Genomic DNA, 17,765 nt, shown 5'->3' on the forward strand with positions numbered 1-17,765 from the left:
ACTGAGTGACTTCACTTTCACTTTTCACTTTCATGCATTGGAGAAGGAAATGGCAACCCACTCCAGTATTCTTGCCTGGAGAATCCCAGGGACAGTGGAGCCTGGTGGGCTGCCATCTATGGGGTCGCACAGAGCCGGACACGACTGAAGTGACTTAGCAGCAGCAGCAGCAAAAAAGACATTTCATCCTAACTTTCTCCCAGGGAAGGATGCAGAGATGGGTAGGGAAGGAGGACAAAATTCTGAAAATAACTGGAAGAGAGTAGAGAGAAAATTGTGCCAGATTCAGCAAAAAATATATATAAAACACTTAATCCTGAATTTCAAATAAACAAAAATGATTTTTTTTAATGTAAGCATGCCCCATGCTTAGTTTGGGACATACTTGTACTAAAAATAAAAATAAAAAACTTTTTTTTTCGTCTAAAATTCAAATGACCTTGGCATCTTCTGTTTTCATCTGGCAACCCTAAAAGAGAGGGGAGGAGAATTCTGAGGCAAGTCAATGCACCCCAGGAGAGACTATTACAGGATCTTTGCACTGATGCTGCTTTTATGTATTTAACTTTTTAAGTCTTTAAAAAGGCCTTTTTTCTTGTCGAAACAAAGACATATCATAAAATCTACCATTTTAACCATTTCTCAATGTACAGTGCAGTGGCATTACATACATTCACCTCGTCGTGCAACCATCAGAAATATCCAGAACTCTGTCATCGTCCCAAACCGACATGTGAAAGGAAACCAGAGCCACACGGTCATTAAAGTGGTAAAAGCAGATTTTATTCGGGACTTGGCAACAGGGGAAAAGAGAGGTCATTAGAGACCCGGGGTCAATTCCAAATACAGCAGACAAGTGGGGACTTCTGGACAAACAGTAGGGTAGGGGATGGGATGGATAGAAAATTACTTAAGAGTTACGAGTAATTCTAGGCTAGGATTCTTGCCGCAGGCGGGCAGGTGAGGAATGGAACATCACTTGGGGACAGGGATGTGGGGCAGGTGGCAGGTAAGGGAGGAAGGAATTTGGCCAGATAAGAGGGCGGAGGTTTCCGGCTAAATCGAGTGACAGGATTCTTGCTAAAACTGGGCTACGCAAGTGGAGGCCTAGTTGGGAAGAGGATTCAGAGGAGCCTGACTAAAGTGTGGTCCAGGAGAGGTTGTCAGGAGCTCTGAACCCATTAAACCATAACGCTTCCACCGCAACCACCGCTCTGGTTCTGTTTGGATCTGGCGGCTACGGGGCACCTCGCACAGCGCGTTTGTCCTTCTGTGTCTGGCATTTACTATCTAAGGGAGGGCGGGCACTGGGCGGACTCTGGGGAGCTCGGCCCGCAGAGGCCAAGCCCAGAAAACCCGGGCAGCGAGGGGCACAAATAAGTGCACCACAAAGGAGAAGTGGGTGGAGCGGGCGCGGAGGGCGGGGCCGCGCGGGAGCGGCTGCGCCGGGAGAGGGGGCAGAGGGCACGGGGGTGGGGCTGCGTGTGGGTCGCTTCTGGCCGCGGGGCAAGGCGGTGCTGAGGGGACGGGCGGCTGCAGGTGGCCCAGAGCCGCAGCGCGGAGCCGGCGGAACTGACGGCTGGAGGCGGGGCCGGAGCTCCGGGCCGGAATCACCAGGGAGGCGGAGCGGGCTGCGACGGGCCCCGGCGCGTCGCGGAAGCGGCGGGCGTAACGCAGGTGAGGGCGAGGGCCTGGCTGGGAAGACGGGACTGGAGAGCGGGAGGTAGGGGCGGGTCTCCGAGGGGACGGGTGAAGGTGGGAGCGGCTTCGGGGGACGCCGGCCGGGAGGCCCGGGCCGGGTGACTTCCGCCTCTGACGCCGACTGGCCCGTGGGTCCGGACTGGGCCTCTGTAGGCGTCCTCGCCCGCCACCCCATCCCCGACCCGGGGCCCCGGGGAACCCTGGCCGGCTCCCGCCCCGCGGGCCTGCCCAGCACCGGCCCGGCTCTCGGAACCCTCCCTTTGTGGCCATTCCTCCCGGCCCCTGGTTGACCCCACACCACTATAACCCTGCCTGGGTTCCTGCCCGCCCCTGGTGTGGGTGTCGGTATGCCGACACTTGCAAATTTATTGTATAAGCAGAACTTGTGAGAGTCAGTTTGCTGTATGTTCACTCCCTTATGAGAATCCACAGTGTTTACCAGGATTCTCTTAAGCCGTAGAGTCTGAGGTAGCGCCCCGCCGTCCAGGAAAAAAATTACTGTGCTAGCTACCAGTTACATGTGTGACTTTAAAAGAGAAGAGCGAAATTAACTTAGTAATACACTTTACTTAGCCCACTGTATCTAAAGTATGGTCTTTTCAACGATGTCATCAGTATTTAAATTTTTAATGAGGTTTTCTTCGTTTCGGTAGGAAGTGTGAAATTCCGTGTTTATTTTACAGTTAGACTCCATCTGCATTCAGAGGAGCTCCGTTTATTTCAGGTGCTCAGGTGTTGCCCCTATACCAGATGGCAGGTCTGAGGATCTCATTCCTGGCCTTCAGGCTCAAGTCGTACTCCTTGCCATCGGTGTTTTTCACAGTCTGGCCACTATCTTTTTCTGCTCCTCCTCCAAGGATGGTTTTATCTTCACTGCCCAAACCACTTGCCCTTCCCTGCACACCTTTCTTCAGCTGTCCCTTCTCTCTGCGGTGCTCTCCCTGCCCTCTCTCCCAGGCCTGGTAGGGAGGCACAGCTTCTGCCAAGAGCTTTTCCAGACTCCCTGACCCCAGCAGGGGTTTGTCACTTGCTCCTTCCTCAGTGTCCCCTAGCACTGGGTTCACAGCTTGATTTGAGCATTAACACCTGCTGTTTAATTGTTTTCCAGGCTGTCTTCACAGCTTGCATAGCGTCTTATTCCTCTTCGTTGTGGTCATGGCTGGTACCTGGTAGTTGATCAGCCCTTGTTAGCAGACAGAATGAGTAAAAGCTCTGGACACCTGTACTCAGGCTCCCAGTTCTTGGACAGACCTGCTGTTTCCTTGCCTGGGGGCTTTGTGCCTGTTCCACCCCCCTGGTGCGTGGACAGACACACGTTGGGTGGGTGACTGACCATGAGCAGTGCATCTCAAGATGAGCACAGAAAGTAACTTCTTTCTGCCTTTTCCTCCCTCTCTGTTTTACAGGTGGGAAAACTGAGGTACTGAACTAAGCTAGGATGCCCAGCAGAGCCGCGTCAGTGTAAATGCAAAGAGGAGCAGGGCTGGGGATGGTTTGGGATCAGTTGGCTCCACTTTGGTCACTTGATGGTGGGAGGAGAGGTGGGGAGGTGAGGAGTTACTCCGATGAGGATGTAAGTTAATCCTGGGAATGAGTTAATCCTGATGAGGGTGCTAGGCAGGCTCAGGTGTAGGAAGCTGAGATGTTCATGCTGGAGAAAAGCTTGGAGAGCAGCCTGGTCATCTCAGACCAGGAAGAGTGCTGGCCTGGGAAGGATAGGAGAGAGCAAGCTGGGTGGGAAGAAGAGTGGGGGAAGCCAGCAGAGGGCGAGGAGTAAGCTCCAGCTTGGTGAGGATATTGGTGTGAAGCACTGAGGATAACCACTTCCCAGAGGGCAATGCCATTCTCAGTCTGTAGGATGAGAAGTGGAAAGAATCAGATTCAGAGAAGGCAAGTAACTTACCCCAGGTCACATAGCACTTGAAGCTCAAACAAAGCCTCCTAAACCTACCCTGGCCTTACTTACCCAGCCCCACCCACACTTCTGTTGCCACCTAGGAGAGCAGGTCTGGGGCACAGTGCCAGGCCTGATTAATGTCTTCTTCACGGTCTTCTACTGAGGGGCCATGATTAGGCCTATTTATAGGGGCTTGGTGCCTTAATATTCTGCCCCATGCCTCTCTTGCCAATCACATCAGTACCGTCTGCAGTGTGATTGCTGCTTTGGTGGCACCAGGGAGCGGAGTTAATTAAAGCCAGTATAAATAGACTGACTCTGCCCTCCTCTTGCAGTTCAAAGGAGGGTTTTTCCTTCCTGTCCACCGCCCATGTGTCCCTCCTTCCTCCTGCCTACCGCCACCCCACGCCCAGCTCAAGTCTGGGAGAGCAGAGCCCGGACATCCCTGCCTCCCGCCATTGCCTGTCCTTTCCTGGGAGCAGGTCCCAGGGACCAGAAGGGGAAGAACCCAGAGTTCATATTTTCTGTGCTTTTGCAGAACTGGTACCATTTGCTAGTACCCAGCAGTAGACACAGGCAATTCCCCACTCCCCCACAATCCATCCCTCTTTTTCACTCCCCAGCCACAGTTTCTTTGTTGTTCATCCAGGCTTGGGAGGTTGAGGTGAGATGAGGTAGGGCAGGGGCACCTAGCTGGGTACCACGCACCCACCTTGTGGCAGCCAGTCATTGCCCTCTGAAGGCTTTGTGTCAGTCTCTGGTCCTTACAGTCTCCCTTGTTCCCTCAACCAGCACTGCCAGAACAGCAGCTCCTGGGAGCCCCTGACTGGCACCCAGGCTGAAGCCGTGCAGACCATTGGGATGGGGGGCTGCGTGCATGCTCTTTTCCCAGCACCTGGCCCTGTGCCGGGAGGGTGTGGGCAAGTATGGGGGGATCCTGATGCTCCCTTCCCTCCTCTAGGCACCATGACCCCCACGGGGACCCAGCATTCGTTGGCCGGTCAGACCTACGCAGTGCCCCTCATTCAGCCAGACCTGCGGCGAGAGGAGGCCATCCAGCAGGTGGCGGATGCCCTGCAGTACCTACAGAAGGTCTCCGGAGACATCTTCAGCAGGTGGGTGCTGCTCCCTGGCCCAGGCAGTCGTCTCTCCAGTCCCAAAGGCACCCTCTCGGAGCACCTCTGTGGTGACTGTCGGTCCTGAGGGGGACCCAGCTGGCTTCCCTGTGCCCAGGGGGCCAAGCTGGGTGCCCCGCTTAGAACTTTTTCTTGTAAGTGCTCACTCTTAACCGTCTTGCTTAGCCCTGGGGTTCCCCATGCATCCACGGGCCCTGGCGGTGGTATGACTCTCCCAACTGCTCTTCCCTTGCTGGGGGGCCCTGCTCCTGCGCCTGTTCCCCCAGTCAGCCTGTGGTTGGTTATCCAACATTTCTTGTGTGCAAGGCTCTGGGCCCTTTAATAAGACAGCATCCTTGCCCAGCTGGAGGGTCCAATCCAGCAGCAGAGACAGACTCTAAGTGATCAGTTGTGTTGTGAGAAAACCAATCTCTACTATTTTGTAACACCTAATATTTGTATCACATTAACTGTGTGCCACCCTTGACCTGAGTGTGTTCACTCATTCAATACTCTCAACAGTTTTTGGGTTTTTTTTTAATATGTATTTATTTATTTGGCTGCGCTGTGTCTTAGTTGCAGCATGTGGGATCTAGTTCTCTGACCAGGGATCGAACTCAGGCCCTCTGCACTGGGAGCGCAAAGTCTTAGCCCCTGGACCACCAGAGAAGTCCCTCAACAACTTTTTGTTTGAGGTTCTGTTATTTCCACTTTGTCAATGAGGAAACTCTGGCAGAAGGGTCAGGAGACTTGCCTGAGCAGTGGAGCTAGGCGTCACACCCAGGTGTATGGGCTCCAGGCTCTGGAATTACCCTGTCTCTGTGATAAGAGGCCTGACTTGGTCTGCAGGGTCAGGGAAGACATATGTGAGGAAAAGCCGGACTGGTGGAAGGGGAGGTATCGTGAGTGGGTAGGTTGGGAGAGAAACCTTCAAGAAAGGAGGAAGGGCATGAGCTAAAGTGGAGAGGGGCCTGAGTGGAAGCCATTGTGGTTGGAGCAAGGGGCTTCGTGAGGCTGGCAGGGTGGCCTTGGATCCTCAGCGATTCCGGGTGGGGAGTAGTGGCTGTTTGTACCCCAGCGCTGATCCAGCTCAGCTCTCAGGCTCTTATGATTTTTCATTCAATGTTGATTGAACGTGTGTGAGTGGTGGTTGCTGTTTTCTGCAAAGGTTCCCTAGTTTTGTCCTGTGTAAGGTCCTATTTCTCTGGCCATGAGCAAGCTAAGATGGGCTGGCGCTTCTCCTCCTTGGATGCCCCCACCATGCGTCCCCGGCTGGAGTATTTGACTGCCTGACTCAGGTCCCTCTCCTGGCCAAGTCTCCCCCACTGTCCCCTGCTCGTATCCCAGACCAGGAACCCCCACTGCTGCAACGTGCAGTCTCTTCCTCCACCAGTTGGAACCCCACCTCTTCCCAGAAGCCTTCCCCAGTGGGGGCAGAAAATGGGGCCATTGTCTCCAGATGGACAGTCCCAACGTTAGATCCACTTGACTCTTCTGCCTCTGAGCTGCCCTCTAATGCACCTGGCTGCCCCAGGCCTCTCTAGGATGTGAATGTAACCGAGGGTGGGGCCGTGACGTAGTTAAGGGGGTTGACTCTGGAGCGGACTTCCGGCTCCAATCTGGCTTCCCCATTTACTTGCTCTTAACCTCCCTATAAAGCCTCGGTGTTCCCATCCATAAAATGGCAGTGATAATGGTGCCTTCCTCAGAGGATCGTTGTTAAGATGAAATGAATTGAAACTTAGAACGGAACCGAAGTGCCTGGTGTATAGTAAGCATCCAGTAAATGTTCCCTCTTGTTATCTAGGGATGTCATCTCTGCTCATTTGCCACCTATGCTAGCCCTCCATTACCTGCTGTCCCTAGTTATAGAAAGTGTTAGGTGCTAAATATATCCAGGGGTCACCTAAGCAAGAGGACACAGACCTTTAAAAGCCACTAGTGCCAGATTCCGGTCACTCCACGCCTCGTGATGAAACAGTCCGTCAGATATTTGTGTTTCCTCACCAGGACCATGACCACAGGCCTGCCTGTCTGTAAGGGGAACATTGGATTCTGAGCATGCTTTCCTTTTCCTTCCTGTAGACACTTCCAGGTTCCTCTGCTCCTGGATGGGAGCAGAGGGCAGGAAGGCCATCTCACAGGGAGGGGTGGTGGGCTCGTTGAGGCCCAGGGCTGGCAGGATGCTCCCTTAAACAGCCAGCTTCCGGGTGCCCCTGCCCCTCTCCAGCAGACACCCAGCATTCGGGACCGAGGGATGCCGATGATGCTCAGCCACATGGTCCCTGTGCTCAGGGGCGGCATCGTCTCGGAGGGGAGAGCCGCCGTCTGAGCTGAGTCAGAGCCACATAGCGTGCACTGTGTGGGCGCCTGGGGATCCAGAGGAGAGAGAAGCAAGACTTGGCAGCACATTTATCAGTTAGATTCCCCAAACCAACTGAAGCAAAAGTAACCAGTCGGCAGAGCAGGCTGTGGAGCGGCAGGGTGATGTGAGGAACTGGTTTGCTTTCATCCGTCCCTGCTTGCTGCCTCTGGGTTGGCCCCACTCCCAGACAGGCCTTACTCTGGCAAGGTGACCAGTGAGCCTACAGCTCAGGTCCAGCAGGAAAGGGCGCCTCCCCAGAAGCCCCAGCCTCGTGGCGGTCCCAGAGCCAAGGCTGGGGCAGGGTGGGGATGACACGGCAGTCACATGCCTAACCCCCAGCCCTAGGGTTTAACCCGAAATGTGGGGACCAGGCCTGTGGAAGCAGCATCCCCAGTGGAGACTGGCTGTGATGAAATGAGGGAGCAGATGGTGAGAGGAACACGACTGCCTGCTCCCGGGTCAGGGAAGGCCCCCTGAAGGGGGGCCACACGGGGCAGGTTCTGCTGAAGGGTGGGGACTGCGGCCCGAGGCCCTCTGCTGGCACCTGGAAAGGGGCACCAGGGGCTTGAGGCCTGACTGGAGGGTGCAGAGGCCTGAGCACCCCACCCCAGAGGCCACTGTCCCCACAGCGCTAGGACAGTCCCCGGTGGGAGGAGTGGGTGAGGGGAGAGCAGGGCCATGTCAGGGCTGTGAGGGCTTCTCCCAGCTGGACGGGGCCTTGAGCTTGAGCCCAGGGTTTTGGGAGCCTTGATGCCTTCTGAGCAGGAAGTGATGGGACAGAGAGCTGGGGAGGGGTCATCAGGCAGCTGCACAGGGGCCAAGGAGGGGGGCTGCGGTGCAGGGCGGGCGGATAAGAGACGCTTCAAAGGGAACGGTGACAGGACATGGTGACAGATTGGGAACAAGGTCAGAGGGGAGGGAGGGGTCAGGGATGACAGGGAGTGGGGGTGCTGAGCCCTCCCCCCTATCCCCCAGCCGCTTACGGGCCTGAAGCTCTTCTGTCCTTATGGGCTTTTGCAGTAGGGATGTGACCCCAGCTTGGAATCGCTCCCCTTGAATGTACTCCTCTTGCAGAGAAGAGCCCCCTCCCCTCCCCTCCCCCCCTCTCGTCCCCTCTCCTCCCCTCCCCCCTCTCGTCCCCTCTCCTCCCCTCCCCACTCCCCCCCCCCCTCTCCTCCCCTCTCCTCCCCTCCCCCCTCTCCTCCCCTCCCCCTCTCCTCCCCTCAGGCCCAGGCCCAGGCCCAGCCCTCGGCTGCCCTGGAGCCTGTGCCCAGCTCTGCAGGCAGGTGAACTCATGGGATATTAGCATTCTGAGCCGGGTCCTTCTCCCACTCTGCCGCAGCCGAGTCTGCAGAGCTAGAGAGAATGACAAGGACCTCGCTGGCGCCTGGACTGCTCCTCACAGCCCCTCCCTGGCCTGTCCTCCTGCCTAGCAGACCTCCCGCCCTCACCTGCCCCTCGTCACCTGGGAGATGCCAGGCCCAAAATAGCTACCCAGAGACGTCACCTGCTCCACATGACTTAGATGACGTGCAGAGGGGCTGCAGGAGGAGTGGAGTGGACTGCGTGAACGGTGGGTTTAGAGACGGCCCTTCCCAGCGGCCCCAGCCTGACCACTTGCCCTCTGCAGAGCTTTCCCTTGTCTTTTCTTCCTCCCCCCTCCAGCTCCCCTCCCCTCTCTTCCTCCTCACTTCCTCCTTCCTCTCCCCATCCTCCTTGCTCCCCTCCTCCCTGCTGATTGGCACCTGGTGCCTCCCAGGGTTAGGAGGCCTCAATCAGCCGCCTGCATAATTAGCAGATCGTTCTTAATTACCCCAGCGAGTGGAGAAGATTCAGGGGAAAGCAAGAGCTGCTCAGAGGGCTGATGGGGGTGGGGGGGGGCACCGGGGAGGGGAGGGGAGCAGCAGTTAGGGCTGGGGGTCTTCCCCTGCCCCCCACCGGCAGCTGACTGGTGTGAGGCTGGGAGCAGCAGCAGACCCAAGGGGGCCCTGGGCCTGCCTGGCTTCATAGGTGATCTCCACAGAGGGTCGTGGGGATCAGCTTCAGCTTCGGAGGAGGAGGAGCAACCCAGGTGCTGTCCTGGCCCCCTGGGGGCCTCGTTGACCTTGACCCCCTGGGGGCCTCGTTGACCTTGACCGCCTCAGGCCCCAGGCCCCAGCAGGGGAGCCCTCTGCCCTCCACAGCGCTTCCTTGCATTGCGTCTTGTGTCCTTGTCTGGAGTCTGGAATGTTCTTCTCAGGTCTACTCAGCACTGCCTGGGGCCCGTCACCCCACCCAGTCTGTGGGTGGTCCAGGCAGGTGTTGACCGTGTTCTGGGGACTTGTCGGCTTCTCTGGGTCATGAGACACACATCACAGACTTTGACCTTTACTGGAGTTCTGCGATGTGGAAGTTACCAGCCTTGCTTCTCAGCTGAAGAAGGTGGGACATGGACCAGGTTAAGTGACCTGCCCACGGCCACACTGCTGCTGTCCCCCGGGCTTGGGGACATGGCAGTTGTCTGCGTCCTTGGGAGTAGGAGTGTGTTGCTGATTCCTCTCTGCCCCAGGCTCTGAGCAGACCCGCTGAGCCTGCCCCTCCCTGCTGGGGTCCTGGTGACACTGTGGGGACGCAGCTGCAGGGATGAGCCTGGAAGCTGAGCCATGGGGTCTAGATGCAGAACAAACAAGCCGCCCTCTTGGCACTGTCCTGTTCACAGTGGATGTTGCTGATCAGTCCTGGCTCTTGGTCCCCGCCCCACATGGCCCCGCAGGCCTTCACAACACTGCCTTCCAGCCTGTCCCTGCCAGTCAGGAGAGGTGACCCGCCAGCTGAAACCTCTTCTCTCACCCTTGGTCTGAGATCGGGCTGCCTAGGGCCTTTGTCAACAAGCAGGACATTACTTAGATAAGAATAGAACCCTGGGAATTTCGTCTTCCGTCCTGTCCCTCACAGGAATCCACCCCGGAGCACCCTGACAGCGGGCATCCGGCTGGAGTCTGATGGCTTCCCCGGCCAGTCAGTGGTTTACAAGGACGTTCTCCTCTGCAGCACTGAGGTCGGCATCCATGTCACACACACTGCCCACCCCCCCACGGACTCTGATGCAACCCACTCTCTGCAGTGACGATTGCTTTCCCACCTGACAGCACTTGAGGTCTTCTGGTAATGGAAGGGAGTTACATTCTCCAAGTCCTCTCATCTTTAGACCGAATGTCCTTCACTTACCTTGTATGACGTGAGCTTCTCACTCCTCACCTTGCTCCTCACCCTCCTCTGGACGTTCGTTACCTCCTCACTTACCCAGCCACTGTGTTGTGTTATGTGTCAGGCGCTGTCCCAGGTGCTAGCGATGCAACCGTGACTCAGGCAGAGCCTGTAGCCCGGAAGGGTATTCAGGGTCCTCTTAACGTGTGGACCTGGTTTGAAGGGGATATGGCTGTGGGTGAGTGGGGTGTCCAGGAGATGAGCTCATGAATCCAGGGCTCTGCTTCCTCTGCCATGCCTCCAAGAGAGTGGACGTCCCATTTGTTGAAAGAAGGTGGGAGAGGAACATGGTGCTGTGTGCTCCACGGACTCACTTCCTTCGTCCAGGCTGCCATTAGCACCTAGGTGACCAAAGCCGTCACGTCCTCCTTCACCTGAACTCCTGCTCAACCTCTGTCCCCCGTGTTTGTGCACTTGGCTTTTTAAACCTGAGTGCTGAGCTTCACAGTCCCTCTTTATCAGTTTCACCTTTCCTGGACTCTCAGCTCACGTGGGTCTTGATTCCGCCATGCAGACCATTTGGGGGCCTTCCCATTGGATAGCCCAGCTTCCTAATCAAGCACTGGGTGAGCTGTGCGGGGCCCTGCCGGAGACCTTTGTGCACGACTGAAATCAGCCCACGGTGCTGTCCGGGTGCTGCTGTTCTCTGGCTCGCTCTGATACTTCCTAAGTGTGCTCTCCTCCAGCCCCCAGCTCCGTCTCGTCCAGAGGACTTTGCAAGAAGCCATCAGCAGCTGACTCAGGCTGCACCGCGTGTAAGGTTTTCCCCTCCATACGCCAGGCTAATAACCCTGTCACAAAAGAAGACGCTGTGAATTTAGAACAGTGCTGGCCCCGGGGATCCACCTCTTCCATTTCAGATTGCTTAGGACCCTGTATTAATAATCCATCCTGGAAATTTGCCAGGGTTCACTATTAAGCTTGATGTCTGCAACTTTGAGAAATCAGAGAGCAGGCTCTGTCTGTGTCCAGTTCCGACATCCACCCACACAACCCTCCACGCTGCCGTTATGTTAACTGTGAGGTTGCTTCATCTCCTGGCAGCATGGGGCTGAGCTGGGAATGAGAGGAAGTGGCCTGTGTGCAAGTAGGGAACCCGTTCTCCCTGCCAGAAAGTGGGCCCAGACAGGTCGCTGGTTCCACATCTCCTAGAAGGAAGCTGGGCCTCTTGTTCTGGCCTGCGTTGCCACCCCACTCAGACTAGCCTGTCGAGGAAAACTAAGCTGGTTTGGGTACCTGCTTGGAGCCCAGCCCCTGCACCCCTAAGCCCCCACACACGAGCAGCCACAGGAGTAATCAAGGAAACTTCATCAGGGGTGGAGACCCTGGGCTTGTGAAACTGGCTGATCATGGCTGGTAAAAAAAAATCCTTGAGGTCCCTCACTGTGTGGTCTCTGACCAGGGACCGCAGGCCCTTCTGCCATCCACCAGCTGTGGCCATGGTCGGGGCTGGCGTTCCTGGAGGTAGGGGGGCTCTTGGGCAGAGGACACCCTGGTGGGGTGGGCTGGGGCTCCTGGGAAGTGAGAAGAACCCTGTGCTGCTGAATAGTGAGAGTGAGGCGCGTGTGCATTTACCTTGGGGCGCGAGGTGATACCATTCAGTGACCGCAGAGGAGCCCTTCAGGCGCCCGGCACAGTGCCAGGTGCTGGGAACACAGCAAAGAAGAGCCCCAAGCCCAAGAGCCCACAGGCAGGAGACACATGGTGACAGGTGGTTCTTGTTCAGTTGCTAAGTCATGTCCAACTCTTTGCACCCTCATGAACTGCAGTATGCCAGGCTTCCCTGTCCTTCACGATCTCCCTGAGTTCACGCAAATTCACGTCCATGGAGTCACTGATGCCATCCAACCATCTCATCCTCTGTCACCCGCTTCTCTTGCCCTCTGTCTTTCCCAGCAACAGGGTCTTTGCCAATGTGTTGGCTCTTCATGTCAGTTCAGTGTTGACTTCTTTTAGGATTGACTAGTTTCATCTCCTTAGTCCAAGGGACTCTCAGAGGTCTTCTCCAGCACCACAGTTCGAAAGCATTATTTCTTCAGCGCTCAGCCTTTATGGTCCAGCTCTCACATCCCTGCATGACTCCTGGGAAAACCATAGCTTTGATTCTGTAGACCTTTGTCGACCACATGACTTCTCTGTAATGGTGACAGGTGGCAGTGTGTAACAATAGAGCCGGCTGGGGGTTGGAAAGTGACCGTGAGTTTTAAACTCCGTCTCAGGCAGGCCTTGGCGTGGGACTTAGTGAGATGAAGGACCAGCCGTGTGGGGAGACGGCTGGGCCATATGACAAGGCAGCAGTGGGCATATTCAGGAACTAACAGGGTACCCTGTTGCTGGAGCCCGCTAATCCTGGGAAGGGGTGGGGCAGCCCCTTGGCAGACCACCCACAACTGTGAGAACCTCAGCGGGGACTAGGGTTTACCCAGAGCCGCCTGCCCTGAGTCGGGCGGTTCCTTGTGGTCAGCTCTGGGACTGGAATCAGGACCAGTCTGGCCTGTTGCTTAGCCTCTCTAAGCTCTGGTTTCCTCCATGTAAGTCATGAACACTCTGTCTCCGCTCACCTGGGCCTGAGAAGGAAAGCCCTGGTGGGTAGGCCCTGCATCCTTTCAGGTGGCACGTACGGGTGCCAGCTGGGTGCCAGGGTGACTGCCCGTCCCTGCTCAGAGCTCCAGGGAAGGAACACAGTCCATTCCCAGACCCTTCAGGTTGGGTGGTCCTGACCGAGGTCACCTGGGCAGTTCCAGGATCGGCCCTGACAAGCAGGTTTTAAGAGCCCTTACCCGAGGGCTTCCCTGGCCGTCCAGGGGTTAAGACTCTGTGTTTGCACTGCAGGGGCACGGGTTCAATCCCTGGTCGGGGGCTAAGATCCCGCATGTTGTAGGGTGTGGCCAAAACAAAAAATTCAGGCACAAGCCCTTACCCGAGTCCCCGTTCGCCTGTTTGCCGTTAGAAACAAGCGGGACCAGAGGCTGCAGGGGCCTGGGGAGGAGCCTCCAGCCCTGGTGATTAGTTTCTGTTTTTTTTTTTTTTTTGGTGGCAGGATCTCCCAGCGAGTAGAGCTCAGCCGGAGTCAGCTGCAGGCCATCGGGGAGAGGGTATCCTTGGCCCAGGCCAAGATCGAGAAGATCAAGGGCAGCAAGAAAGCCATCAAGGTAGCAAGCGTGTGGCCCTGTCCTCTGGCTGGTCAGTGGTCCCAAAAGTCCTCTTCTTTCTCCTCTCCCCATGCCTCCGAAGCTGCCGGGTGCCTGCTCCAGCTACCCGTCAGGTTTCTCCCTGCCCACAGTCCCCCCACCCCAGCCCCAGGCTCTGGAGCGTCTCAGGCCCAGCAGGAGTGACCAGACGCCGTGTGTCCACAGGTGTTCTCCAGCGCCAAGTACCCTGCCCCCGAGCGTCTGCGGGAGTACGGCTCCATCTTCACGGGGGCCCAGGACCCCGGCCTGCAGAGGCGCCCCCGCCACAGGATCCAGAGCAAGCACCGCCCCCTGGATGAGCGGGCCCTGCAGGTCTGCGGGAGTGCCCTGCACCCTGGAGGAACCGAGGCCCCAGAGGATTCTGACTGCTGGAGGAGTTGGGGGATCACTTTGGCCTGGAGCCAAAACCCGCCTCCCTCAGTCAATTCCCATCTCCCCACACCCCCAGGAGAAGCTGAAATTCTTCCCCGTGTGTGTGAATACCAAGCCGGAGCCTGAGGACGAGGCTGAGGAGGGGCTGGGCGGGCTCCCCAGCAACATCAGTTCCGTTAGCTCCCTGCTGCTCTTCAACACCACTGAGAACCTGTGAGTGGAAGGGGTGGGGGGCCAGGGGGCTCCCGGCTTGGGTGCAGCAGAAGTCTATGGCCTGGGAGCCAGGAGGCTCCTGATCAGTTGGTTTTGCCTCGCAAGGCCTGGGAGGCTGTAATCCTAACTTGAGCCGTGGCCCTAATGATGTGGGAAGGGTGGTCCAGCCTGAGGGCCGAGCACAGGTGCTGCATGCCCTGACCTCCACCTTCTCCAGGTACAAGAAGTATGTCTTCCTGGACCCCCTGGCTGGTGCCGTCACAAAGACCCACATGATGCTGGGGGCCGAGACAGAGGAGAAGCTGTTCGATGCCCCTTTGTCCATCAGCAGGAGGGAGCAGCTGGAGCAACAGGTGGATGGAGACGGTGGCGGGGGGCGTGGCCCCCCCAGTGTTGTCTGGACCAGGGGTCTGATGAGCCCCCTACATGCCCAGCTGTGCTTGGGGGCCTGGGAAACTCCAAGGCCTGTTCCCTGGCCCCCCTCACCCTCCCGACCCACAGGTCCCGGAGAACTACTTCTACGTGCCTGACCTGGGCCAGGTGCCAGACATCGATGTGCCGTCCTACCTGCCTGACCTGCCCGGCGTGGCCGACGACCTCATGTACAGCGCGGACCTGGGCCCAGGCATCGCCCCCTCTGCGCCCGGCGCCATTCCCGAGCTGCCCGCCTTCCACACGGAGGTGGCCCAGCCTTTCAAGCCAGGTGGGCCGAGAGCTGGGGGCAGACTGGGGTGGGCGCTCCCCTGCTCGGCCTCTTGCCTCCTAAGGCACCTGACACCTCGCCTTTTGTCCCAGACCTCGAGGATGGGGTGCTGACGGCACGCCCACCGCCCCCACCACCCCCGCCACCTCCCCCAGCTCCGGCCGTGCTGGTCAGCGCCCCCCCACCTCCGCCCCCACCCATGGCCCCATCAGGACAGCCCGCCAGCAGGGACGACAGTGGGGGCACGTCCCCTTCAGGTAGGGGCAGTCCCAGGGCATGTGGGCGGGGGAGGGGTGCCTCCAACTTCTGGATCCCTGAAGGGTTTTCTGTAGCTTAGTTAAGTGGTCATCAATTCTAGATTTTCAGAATAGTTCTGATTTCAAAATTACATTCTCCCGAGTTCATAAAGTAGTGGTTTCAAACCGTATCTTTGGGGCCCTGAAATTCTAACCTTCAGGGTAGAGGGAGCCTGGATCCCCCATTCCCCTTGAACCAGTGACAGAGGGGGCTACTAGTAACCATGGAAAATATAGCCAGAGCCCCCGCGTGGCCCTTCAGTGATGTGTTTCCCAGGCTACCTCGGTACCCACCCTGGGCGGTGCTGGCCCACAGCCCAGCTCTGCCCCCGCAGCCTTTCTTCCTTGCACCTTCCACCCTCCAGCCCCAGTCCAAGGAGCACCCAAGGAAGTGGTTGACCCCTCCAGTGGCCGGGCCACCCTGCTGGAGTCCATCCGCCAGGCCGGGGGCATCGGCAAGGCCAAGCTCCGCAGTGTCAAGGAGCGCAAGCTGGAGAAAAAGAAGCAGAAAGAGCAGGAGCAAGGTGAGGCCGGACCCGCTGCGGGAGGGCGCTCTGCCCGCATCTCCAGGGGCTGTGCAGGCCCTCCTGCCCGGAGCTGGAGCCTGCTTAGCCTCGGCCAATGGTCCAAGGAAACAGTCGGGGGCTAGGGATATTTTTAGAGACGGGGACCTGGCTGCGTCCCACTTCTCGAGGCCCCTTGAGGCTCCGGGCTACGTCAGTAGTGCATCCAGTGCTGACAGATGCCACGTCTGGGCCCAAAGCAGCCGTGCTCCCTGGGATCCCAGCCCTGAGTCATCCCAGCTGTGCTTCTGAGCAGCGCACGGGGACCCTGGGCAGGCTCCTTCTCTGCCCAGTCCTGCTCCCTGTGCCCGGCTCAGGACGGAGGCGACTCCGCTCCTCCGTGCCTGTCTCAGGAGGTCAGTGACTCGGTTACTCAGAGGTCACCTGCTTTCCCAGTAACACTGACCAGTGCTCCAGGGGCTGTGCTGGCCTGGTGGCTGTGGAGGGGCCGGAGTGTTGACAGTGCAGAGGACCCCATGCTTGAGCCCTGGGGCGTCACATGGGCTGGACTGAGCCCACCCCGGGTCCCTTCACCTTGTCCCCATGCTTTCCCACTGCAGTGAGAGCCACCAGCCAGGGCGGGGACCTGATGTCAGACCTTTTCAACAAGCTGGCCATGAGGCGCAAAGGTAGGAAGCAGGACCCTGGTGCCGCCTCCTTCCTCGGGGTTTTCAGGTCTGTAGGGCCTGGCTGGCCAGACCAGCTCCTCACTCCGGCATCTGCTCTCCCAGGTATCTCCGGGAAAGGACCTGGGTCCGGGGCCAGTGAGGGGCCAGGGGGAGCCTTCGCCCGGATGTCAGACTCCATCCCGCCCCTGCCTCCCCCACAACAGCCCCCGGGCGAAGAGGACGAGGATGACTGGGAGTCCTAGAGCTCAGCTCATCCTCCCCCAAGCACCACGCCCCCATGCAGAACAGCCAGACAGGCTCCTTGGGGGGACAGGGTCGTGGAGGACTCTCCAGCTCTCTTGCCAGGATCTTCAAGGAGCAAGGAGGCTGCTTTCGGAGGCCAAATTGCAGGGGGGCGGGGGAGGTGTGGTGGTGAGGGTGCCCTCTGCCTGTGCTCCACCCGCCTTCACCAGCGTGTGCGTCTCTTCCTTAGACTGCAGTAAAACAGTACATGAATCAATAAAGAAGTGATGCCAGATGCGAGCCTAAACCAACAGTGCGCTTTTAATTAAGGAACCCTGGCTGTGCAGACGGCCCTTGGAGCTGGGGCTTAGGTTGGGGGGGTGCAGGGAGGGAGGGCTGTTTCCACACGGGAAAGTGTCTCCGTGATAGACACGGGGTCTCTAAAAATAGCCGTGCTGAGAGCCTAATGGCCCTCGGCATAATCGCTGATGTCAGGGGAGGCGGTGTCTTGGCGTCTGCTCTGTGGCTGAGCAGGAGGCCCTGGAGCCAGGCCAGGAGGATGATCCTGCTGGCAGGGCCAGGGGCAGGTGAGGGCTGGCAGTGCAGGAGGAAGTGAGGCCGGGAGGTTGGGGAGCAGTTCTTAAAGACTTAGAGAAAAGGTGGCCGAGAGGACCCGAAGCTGGGGCAGAACAGCCCTGTGGATACCAGGGGGTGGGAATGGATGACATTCTGAGTTTCCGAGGGTGAAAGGTCTGGAACAGCTATTTCAGTAAGGGAGAGGCTGGAAGAGCCTGCTCCATCTCTGAGAATGTGGATTCTGAGAAACAGGCCAGGGCAGAGTGGCTGCAGCCTCCACAGCCGCTCACAGACCAGCCAGGAATCAGCGGAGAGCTGGACACGGGGCTGGGCCGAGCAGAAGACAGACTCCGTTCCAAGCAGGGCAGTTGCCCGGGGGTCGGGCCAGGAATGGCGGGGTCACTGTTTCTTTGGGGTCAGCCTCGTTGTCTCCTGCTGGCTGGTCCACCTCTTCCTGCATCCTGGCAGCCCACTGAGTCCTGAGGGGCTCCCACGGCACCCCCTTCTCAGGCAGGATCCCTGCAGGCCAAGCTCACGATGATGTTGCCCGTGGGCAGGTGAAGGGAGGGCCTGGCGACCCTGGTGCAACCACCAGTCAGGAAAGGCCAGCTTTCTCTCGATGGAACTGCAGAGAGGGAAAGACCATGACACCAGACTGGGGCAGGGGCGGGAGTCT

The 17,765-nt window shown here is 58.0% G+C and overlaps 2 protein-coding genes across 3 annotated transcripts in view; one reads left to right on the plus strand and one right to left on the minus strand.

Annotated features, from left to right (window-relative positions):
• The first annotated feature begins 1,437 nt into the window (after nucleotides 1-1,437).
• On the plus strand, nucleotides 1,438-16,820 carry WASHC1 (WASH complex subunit 1). Its single transcript, XM_043881625.1, has 11 exons — nucleotides 1,438-1,677; nucleotides 4,560-4,713; nucleotides 13,365-13,476; nucleotides 13,681-13,827; nucleotides 13,964-14,100; nucleotides 14,318-14,453; nucleotides 14,602-14,803; nucleotides 14,896-15,060; nucleotides 15,465-15,623; nucleotides 16,223-16,291; nucleotides 16,394-16,820. Exons 2-11 carry the CDS (start codon nucleotides 4,565-4,567, stop codon nucleotides 16,531-16,533), a joined length of 1,416 nt encoding a protein of 471 aa, XP_043737560.1. The 5' UTR covers nucleotides 1,438-1,677; nucleotides 4,560-4,564; the 3' UTR covers nucleotides 16,534-16,820.
• Nucleotides 16,809-17,765, minus strand: part of DDX11 (DEAD/H-box helicase 11) — a 30,776-nt gene continuing 29,819 nt past the window's right edge. For both annotated transcript variants that reach the window (XM_043881623.1, XM_043881622.1), the window contains exon 27: nucleotides 16,809-17,714. In XM_043881623.1, the coding sequence (XP_043737558.1) occupies nucleotides 17,685-17,714 (30 nt within the window). In that variant the 3' untranslated portion in view covers nucleotides 16,809-17,684. The remainder of the gene's footprint in view (nucleotides 17,715-17,765) is intronic.

Source organism: Cervus elaphus, chromosome 22 (assembly GCF_910594005.1).
Source record: "Cervus elaphus chromosome 22, mCerEla1.1, whole genome shotgun sequence".
Taxonomy (NCBI): domain Eukaryota; kingdom Metazoa; phylum Chordata; class Mammalia; order Artiodactyla; family Cervidae; genus Cervus; species Cervus elaphus.

Excerpts from the sequence above, each read along its gene's own strand:
- WASHC1 (XM_043881625.1), top strand. The coding sequence starts at position 4,565 with ATGACCCCCACGGGGACCCAGCATTCGTTGGCCGGTCAGACCTACGCA. Across the intron at positions 13,477-13,680 it reads GCAGCAAGAAAGCCATCAAG|GTGTTCTCCAGCGCCAAGTA; the intron begins GTAGCAAGCGTG and ends GTGTGTCCACAG. Across the intron at positions 14,454-14,601 it reads GGGAGCAGCTGGAGCAACAG|GTCCCGGAGAACTACTTCTA; the intron begins GTGGATGGAGAC and ends CCCGACCCACAG.